The sequence below is a fragment of the Natator depressus genome, chromosome 19 (genome assembly GCF_965152275.1).
Source record: "Natator depressus isolate rNatDep1 chromosome 19, rNatDep2.hap1, whole genome shotgun sequence".
NCBI classification, from domain to species: Eukaryota; Metazoa; Chordata; order Testudines; family Cheloniidae; genus Natator; species Natator depressus.
The window spans coordinates 15483725-15493169 of record NC_134252.1 but is presented as its reverse complement, the minus strand read 5'-3'; the positions used below and the strand labels follow the sequence as shown (position 1 = coordinate 15493169).

The following is a 9445-nucleotide window of genomic DNA, read 5'->3' as shown; positions in this document are numbered from 1 at the left end:
CCATTTTAGCCACACGCACATCAGTGTACGTGAAGCTGTGGTAGTCCTTGATGTCCCCTGCTGTGGAGTGGTCGGGGTAGAGATGCAGTTCCCTGGTGCCATGTGGGATAGTAGGGGGAAGGGTGTAGGGAAGTGTTATACTGGAGTTCTCCATGGATTGCGAAGGGAGGTGAGCCCCTGGCTGATGAACCGGTAGGTCCACAAGAGTCTGCAGCATCTGCGTTTGCGGCTGGAAAAGCCCTATGATGTCCTGGTGCATCTCCCTCTCCTTTTCCTGCTGGGACGCCTGGGTCTTTCTCCTGTCTGCTCTTTCCTCCTCCACACAGTCTGCAATATCCACCCTCGAGGCTCTCTGTGCATAGTCTGATGCAGCACTGGTTTGCAGGATCTCACTGAACATGTCATCCCATGTCCTCTTCATTCTCCTTATTTAGCTCCGATGTTCAGTCAGTGGGGAGGGGGATTCCCTCAAGGCTGCAATGGCAGCAGGTACAGCTAAAACCCAGCGATACCATTGTCAGCGTAGTCACAACCGAAAGAGAAATTTAAGGTTCAGAGCTCTCTTTCCTGGCTCCCCTAAAGGTTTCAACAAGACATGCTGATTGACGCTTCTGCTCGGAGCGCTTGTGCATGGCGTCGCTCAGCTGCAAGCATGGCCCGCAAGGGACGAGGGAGATGATGGAACTATGAGGATAGGGCAGCGGCACTGAATCCTGTCACCATTTTCCACAGGCGGTGGTTCTAGCTGATCTCTCGCTCCTGAGGGGACCACAGGCAGACAGCACAGCTGCTTCTGGTGTCCTGAACCCCTGGGTGCATATGCTGCTAGACTGTTTACTGCAGTGGTGCCTGCTGACGTTATCTCTGAGTGGTGTGGGAAACGTCCTACTGAGGAGGAAGCAATAAGGCTGCCATCCCTAGAAACTTTCGGGAGAGGTTTGCTAAGTACCCCCGTGAATGTTTTATTGAGCTCTCTCAGGAGGATTCAAGGGACAGCTCTAGTAGCTAAAGAATCTGATCTGCACAGCTTCCCCTGCCTAACTGTACAGGGGAATGAAAAACAACCTCTTTGCGTACTGCTACACTTTCTGGTACAAGTAAATAGTGAAAAGGTGATAGCTGTGTCCTGCTAAGTTGGAGGAACCATCATTGTAATGGACAATACATTTACACATTTACCTGAGGAAGGAAGCTCACCCAGGCTCAACTGCCAGGACTGCAGTGGAGTCTCAAACAGGCCCTGACTCTCGGCATAGCTGAACTCCCTGCTTTCACTTCCCCCATCCTCCTCTTCTCTCCTTGCTATTCACACAAGGGGCCTGGGACTTGGGCTCCTCGGAGGTATCCACAGTGGTGTGGCAGGGTGATAGCAGGTCTGCTGCTTGGCACTGGATTGACTGCTGGCCTCCTGATAAGCCTGTTGTACTTCCTTTGTTTTCATGTGACTGCTAATCCCTGTCACCCCTTCTCCTTCATCAGCCGTGCAACCTGCTCAGGCATCCACCTGTCTACAGCTGTGCCTACAGCCTCTCTTCTCCCCCCAGGCCCAGGAGAGCCAACAGCTCCCGCCTACTCCAAGCCGGAGCGCAGCTGGAGGGTGGAGTTGGCACAGGGGGCTGAGTGCCAACACCAGCGAGCGGCTAAGTGTGCTTGCTAAGCTAGATAATCAGGAAAAGGCATTTCAAAAATGTGTGGGGCTTTAAAGGATTGCAGGAGTTTTCTGGTCTCCCTGACCCCTGGGCAGTGGAGTGCACAATTGTGACCAGAAAGGTCAGCATCAGGCACTGTAGGACAGTTGCTGGAGGACTGTCAGGGTCGACACAGTTAATGCAGGGTTTACTTTGATGCTGCAACAACCTCAGTACAGCAACCATGGTTCAGTGCTGCTCAGGGAGGGGGTGTCGTTATGTCAGCATCAAGGGGTGCTTACATCAGTGGAAGACAAATTTAAGCATAAGCACCTGCAAGGCAGCTTATGTCAAACTAACTTTGTAAGCCTAAGAGAAGGGAAAGTACAAATAAGTTCACAAAAAGAAAAGGAGTACTTGTGGCACCTTAGAGACTAACCAATTTATTTGAGCATAAGCTTTCGTGAGCTACAGCTCACTTCATCGGATGCATACTGTGGAAAGTGTAGAAGATCTTTTTATACACACAAAGCATGAAAAAATACCTCCCCCCACCCCACTCTCCTGCTGGTAATAGCTTATCTAAAGTGATCACTCTCCTTACAATGTGTATGATAATCAAGGTGGGCCATTTCCAGCACAAATCCAGGGTTTAACAAGAACGTCTGAGGAGGGGGGTGGTAGGAAAAAACAAGGGGAAATAGGCTTGAATAGAGACTGGGAGTGGCTAAGTCATTATGCAAGGTAACCTAAGTTAATTGTATCCAATTTGCAAATGAATTCCAATTCAGCAGTCTCTCACTGGAGTCTGGATTTGAAGTTTTTTTGTTGTAATATCGCAACTTTCATGTCTGTAATTGCTGGAAATGGCCCAACTTGATCATCATACACATTGTAAGGAGAGTGATCATTTTAGATAAGCTATTACCAGCAGGAGAGTGGGGTGGGGGGAAGGTATTTTTTCATGCTTTGTGTGTATAAAAAGATCTTCTACACTTTCCACAGCATGCATCCGATGAAGTGAGCTGTAGCTCTCGAAAGCTTATGCTCAAATAAATTGGTTAGTCTCTAAGGTGCCACAAGTACTCCTTTTCTTTTTGCGAATACAGACTAACATGGCTGTTACTCTGAAACCTACAAATAGGTTGAAAGTCATGCTGACAAGGCAAACAGTTGTTAGCTGCAAGGAGGACAGCAGTTTCACACTAACATCAGTCAAGTACTGAAGCTTTGCATATCAGTATGTGAGAGGAGAAGAGACTGAGATCACATGATCAATGCTGTCCCCAGTGTTCAGGCACCCATGAGTTCCCCAAGCCCAACTCAGGTGCTGAGTAGTTGCCTGCAGCTGTGATCTCATGCAGTGAGCATGAAGCCCAGGCCCTAGAGAAGTAGGGTGGATGGTTCAGGGCAGTACTCTGCCCTCTGACCCACAACTCCAGTGTGGGGCTAGGAAGTACACTGTCCCCTGTTCATGAGACAAAACAAAGAACCGGTCCACTTGTCATTAAAAAGCCCAGATCCCTGGTGTGCAGGAGAATGGGGATTAGGAACAGCATCCTGGACCATTTCTTCTAATTGTGCCTGGCTGATAGGCCCTGAGAGGAGAGCTCTGCAGGGCACTGCTGAACAGGAGCCATGGTCATTCGTCACAACTGGGTGATCAGAGGTGCCCTTTGCAACTGGTGAAGTTAAACAATGTGGGGTTTCGCTGCTCTACAAAAGCTGCATGAGGTGGTTAGCAGCAGCTCCATTCAGCCCCAATGCAGCTATGCAGGAATGGAGCATCTTATGCATGGAGTCTACTGAAAAGGGAAACTGACCAGAAAAGTCCAATCCCCTCAGGAAAAGCTCATTGCCTGGAGAACCAGGTCCTAGTCCCTGATTCCAGTGACAACTCCTGTCGATTTGAACTGGGCCCAGAGTTAGGTTCTCAGACTGGTTTAATCTTCCTGCTGCAGCCCTTGAGTGCTGAGGTAGATGAGACTGGCCATGCAATGGGAAGAAGAAAGGCAAAGATAGGGAAAATCCAAAACAAAAGGAATGGCAAAGGGCAGAGAAGTGTTGATTCCAGTATTTGGGACCTATGGATGAAGATGATGGTGCACTTGAACTGAAGTTCTGCACCGCGGTATCGGGAGGGCTGCATGGGGTATATTTTAGCACCACATACATCCAGCATAAAAAAAGGTGCTCACCCTTACTAACTAATCCAATATATTTGAAGCTGTGTGGGTGGAGAGAGAGTTACACTTAAATATTACACCCCACACTGCCTTGGTCCTTTGTCCTGAAATCTGGAAAAAACATGGTCAGCTCTGAGGTATTTATTAGACATTATGACCAAACAGTTTAATTTCTCAATCATTAACAAAATTATTATTAGAAAGGAAAATAATAATCACGGATAAGTGAGATCACAATACTAAAGAATTAGTCACTTTATAGGAAGTGTCTATTTCAATACATAGAACCTCACTACCAAAGATTACTATTATAGGACAGTTGTAATGGCACATACAAACCACTCCAGGAATTCTTACCAAAATCCCCCTCAATAAGATGCAACCTTACAATGGAGATTTTTTAAAATGTGTATTTAGGAACAAAGCCTGGAGGGCTGCGAGTGTCAGGAGGACACAGTATTGAGAAGAGTTTTCACGCTGTTAGAATAGAGTTTTGAAGGTGTTTGAGTCAGATAACGTAAGGGTTAATCCTCCATCAGGCGAGAGACAGACAGCTTTGCCCAAACTTTAATAAACTGAAGAGGGTTTAGGACATGACACAATACAATAAAAAAACAGTCTTCCTTTCTTCTAACTTGCTGAAGACCAAACTTTGTTTCTCACAGTGTGGCAAAAAGGCAGAACAAAAGGAATCACCCCATTTCACTCACCCCATCCTCATCTCTGGCAATTCTGAGAATATCACTAGTAGGCAGTGCACATTTAAGGACTAAGCCAAATAATACTGTAGGCAAGTTGCTAAGCTCAACTTTTAGGACAATGGCACTTTTTATTGCATTCAGGAAGATGGACGTGACAAAGAGGCAAGGGAAAGTTTCCCTTTAAAGTGTTAATAAAATATAGCACCTTGAATGTTTCAATCCAAGGTGAATAGCAATGAAAGCTTTTAAAGGCAGCATCTGAAAACAGTTCATCGCATTCTTTTCTATACCACCCCCTTGATGCAAGGAGTTAAGATTTCCCAGCCCAAGAAGCAGCACCAGAAAATGCTGGCATTAAAGGGCTAAAAGTTATGCCTCATTCACGCAAAGATGTGGTTTCCTGACACTGTGGCATTTTTACATGATCTCAAGTTAATTACATCCCTGCAGAGTGACATGTCACAGTTAGAATCAGAGTTGATCATGTTCATGAACAGATTAACTCTTCTGCCAGATTTTCCTGGTCTAAGTTCATTGCTAGCACTGAAAGCACAAAAACCACCAGTGCCAAAGAGTTTTAAATAGTAGTTTTAAAAAGATAGGCTGCATAAAGCACAATAAACTGACATCCCACCTTTCCTAGCTCAGCTCAAGAGCTGAATGAAGAAAGCCCCAAAGTTTGATCTCCTGCAAAGAGTTCAACTGTATGACAACATGTGGTGCTTGGAGAAAGCAGCCCAAATACCAAGTTTCTGAGAGACAAACTCATGCTAGTATTACCGTGCATTAAGAAGCATGTGCGACTGGATTCTCCACGGTGAAACTAGAGCCTGTTCCAGCATCTAGCCTTCCTGACTTTGTTTTGATTCTCAGAGGTGGTCAGAGCTGCAGAGAAGGCCCAGAGCTGCATGCACCATGGCGAATGCTCCTCAGGGAGTTATAAGGATCGACAGAGGAACATTCAACAAAAGACAGCAAAAATTCAGAAAATAAAAAAAGGGACAAGATTTTGTCAAAATTATAAACATAACTTAAAGCCCATAGCTGACAGCGTTCAGGCTATTGCTGTAAGAAGTCTAGGAAGTCTAACGAAGACTCTGCTCCTCTTCTAGTGAAGATCCACCTGGACAAATAAAGGACAAGAGTAGGAATTACTGAAGACCAAGAGCACCAGATTTGAAGTGCAGAGTAGATTCCGCTCCGCCTTCAGCGGTGTGACTGACAGTGCACTGCACTTATCTCCCACCCCTATAGGAGTTCCATATGTAGTACCTACCTCACGAGGCTCTTCTTCCCCAGAATAATGCTGCCTGCTAGCTTATAGGGGGCACTGAGACAATTTAAAAAAAATGCATTATCTACCCCTTTGAAAGAAAGCCGGTTATATAAGACAGCATTAAAGTAAATTAGAAAACAAAACACTGCAGAGCTGAAGAATAAAATCAGGGTACCTGCTCCCTTGGGCTAAGCAGGGTCACATCTTATCCCAAGAAGCAAAATCCTGATTCCTTGGGCCAGTTATTAAAGCAAAAATGACAACTGAGTTAAACCCAGATTTGTGCGCTAATGTCCCCACTAACCAGGCTGTGGGGGAAATCAGCACAGAAATAAGTACAACGGCTTCTGGGAAGTCTTTGAATTTCCATTGATGGTCTCCTAGAATGTGGCATCACAAGCACCAGATGTCTCAATACGATCCACAGTATCTGTAATATCATAGGCTTTCTGAGATACTTTCAGTGACTCAAGGTACCAAGAAAACTTTATGGAGGGAGAAGTTTTTAAGGAGTATTTCTGTTCCAAGTGCAAACAACCACCTTTTTAGGGAGACCTACGCACAATAGTCTGGTAATTTTCTGACACTCATTGCAGTTCCTTTGAAATGATCGCTACTAGGAGGAAAATAACTATCCCGATCCTATGGCTTTAACAACAAAAATCCTCCCTCATTCTTGCAAATACTATAGGTACGTACACAAATTCTGCTTAATTTATTAGAAAAATACCAAGTACGCCTACAGGATAGGTAGAAAGTCATAGCTGGGAGCAATGGAGAAACTAACATCACGTTCAGACACCAACTCCAAGAAGAAAAAGTGACTTCACAAAACCAGTTACAACAATTTTGTTTTCCTGCAGAAGCTTGAATTTTAGGACTTTTTAATGAGAAAAAAAATTGAGGTTTTAGTATTGACAATAAACCTAATTTTCACAGGTGCTCAGCCTCTGCAGCTTTTGTCTGAGTGGCGAGAGCTCAGCACCTCTGAAATTCTGGTTCATTGTTTTGACGTGGGAACCTGTAGTCAGAAAAGCTGAAAGAGTGATAAGGACACCTAATCTGCCTTTACATAAGAGGCAAACAGGCAGATGAGCCTATAGGTAAATACACGTGATCACAGCCTAAGCAGGCTAATTACAGGGCTTTTCCCCCCTCCTTTTGAAATGTTTCTATACCACGTTTCTAAGGTAAAGGTTTCCTCATCAAAACAACAGCAGCTTTTTAAATCCTCAGCTTCTCTCTCTACTTGGTGTAATGTTTCAGATAATGGTTCTACAGAATTAAATCTAGTAATTGACTCTGAGTCTCTCATTTCAAGAGTGCATAGTACATTTATTATTTAAAGAAAAAAACTCCCATAAAAAGTACCTTTTTGTACTTTCTTAGCAAAATGGGCAGGCAGCAAAGGGGATCAGAACCAGCGACGGCATTCCCAGACACAAAAATACCATGCATCACTCAGAACGCAGCTGGCATATATGCACAGTGCAAGCTGACTCACGTCGTGCCAGGCTTTTTCAGACTGATTTGAAGAATTCAGATGTCAGGAGGGAAGGAAAGAAAAGATAAAGGAGGAAAGAGACGGACGTCATGTTTTAACATTACCGGGAATTAGTCATGATTTACTGATGGGAACTTCAGTTCTGTGATCTCAGAGTCAGGCGAGCTGCTGCCACTTCTGTCGCTGTAGGTGTCCCTGTAGAAGTCAGACAGCTTTAGGAAAGGGAAGCTCTAGCAGAGATTACACCACAGGACTAGCCAGGCAGCCTAGTTCAACTGCACTTGTTTATAGTGAGCACAGACCCTTTAGAGATCGGGCTGCACATCATGGCTGAGTGGGAGCTGGCTGTAGGTGTAGCAGGTTAGGGGTTCTAGATGACACTCTGCTGCTCTTGTCTTTAAAGGCAGGGATCATTCCCCACAATGGTTTTTCTTGCTTAATTTTGTGGAACAGCCATCAGTGGCCTTGCTGGCCTCCAGGCGCCTCCACAGCTTTTCCCCAGGCACTACACAACCAGAACACCAGGGACCTTGGCCTTTATTTACTTCTGAACAGAGTTTTTGGAAACCTGAAACCCTGCATGAAAGGTTAAGAATTTCTCCCAAGAGAGAAGTACAAAACCCAGTAGGACATGTGTCAAACAAAGCATGTTAAGACTAAAGTCTGCGGTCTATGGGAATGAGGCTAAATCACAATGACCTGGTTTAAATTTAGGGGTCTGTGCATTTCAAAAGCTATTTAACCTCTTCATAAAGGCAAGCACAGCCCCAGTGACATGTCAGGTAAGCTAGCCAGAACCTTTAGTATAACCCATTCTACTGCAACCGTTCCAGGGCAGAGGTCCTGCTGCCTTTTATCTGGAGAGAGAGCTATTTCATAGGAGCTTTGATAACTCAGGAATGAGAAGAGCTGTAAGACAGGCACCGGCACCTTATGCCTAGAACATATGCTAAGCATGTATGCCTAGAACATATGCTAAGCATTGTATGTTGGTGCAATGAAATACAGACTCATCACCAAGAGGTAAAGTGTTTAATCGGCAGTAGATTATAACAACCCCAAATGTTCCAAGTTACCTCTTCCCTCCTGACAGCAAAGCGACCAGCACCGCCCGATCTCAGCGCAGCCGTTCCCAGCAGCACGTTTAGAGAAGGGAAATCTAAGGCCTTGTCTACACTATGGGGGGAGATCGATCTAAGTTACGCAACTTCAGCTATGTGAATAACGTAGCTGACGTCAGTTTACTTAGATCTACTTACCGCGGGGTCCACACTACGTTACGTTGACTGGAGACGCTCTCCCGTCGACTCCACTTGCACTTCTTGTTCAGCTGGAATTCAGGAGTCGATGGGAGAGCGGTCTGTGGTCGATTTAGCAGGTCTTCACTAGACCCACTAAATCGACCACTGATGCTGTAGACAAGCCCTAAGATAAGTCATCTCAATATTCTCAAGGTCTAGATATTTCACATTTACATTCTCTTGGTCTTCTGTATTTTGGTTTTGTGCCCGCCTAGCTCAGAGATTCAAATGAGCAGGGTTGGAGTACAAATGCCAGCCATTTCCAGGTGCTATTATACCAACTGCTGTATGCAGGATGCTTGCAACTCCACCCAAGAGTTTCAACGCTTTTCTCGTTGTAGTAAATTATTGGGTCCACTTGTGAAGGACACAGCTTTTCCTGATACACAGTCACTTGTTCAACATGCTTTCTACTGTAGTTCACTCCGTTACCAAGCTGTCTCTGCTGCCTGCTGTGCTCTACATGCATCATTTCCCTGTGTGTCCGAAGGACATGACTGCTTCATCTTTTAACTTCTTACAGCATGTCAATCCCTCTGCAACCCGGGCCAACAAAAAGTGAGAAAGGAATCTACTCTTACTTTGGATCCAGCCAGAGGACAATACAGAGAACAGTGTGCAGATTATCTAGGTGCGCCATCTAGGCCAACAGTGGTCATGTTGTGCCTGGTAATTGTTTGAGTGTTCATGGAGGGTGGGGAAGATGCCAGCAGCTGTCCTTACCTTAGGCAAGGGCCAGGCCCAACCACAATGCCCGAGAGCACCCCGGCATACCCGTTCCCCAAGGAATGGTACAACATGCATACCCCTTGTTCTTTGCAAGGGTCTGATCCCCCTTAAAGGTAAAAC

General features: G+C 45.4%; 1 protein-coding gene across 1 annotated transcript in view; it reads right to left on the bottom strand.

Annotated features, from left to right (window-relative positions):
* Positions 1-3947: 3947 nt before the first annotated feature.
* The window catches only part of CTPS1 (CTP synthase 1), a 28134-nt gene continuing 22636 nt past the window's right edge, over positions 3948-9445 (bottom strand). The window contains exons 18-19 of the mRNA XM_074934276.1: positions 7400-7490; positions 3948-5638 (exon numbers count right to left, since the gene is read on the bottom strand). Of these exons, the coding sequence (XP_074790377.1) occupies positions 7406-7490 (85 nt within the window). The 3' untranslated portion in view covers positions 3948-5638; positions 7400-7405. The remainder of the gene's footprint in view (positions 5639-7399; positions 7491-9445) is intronic.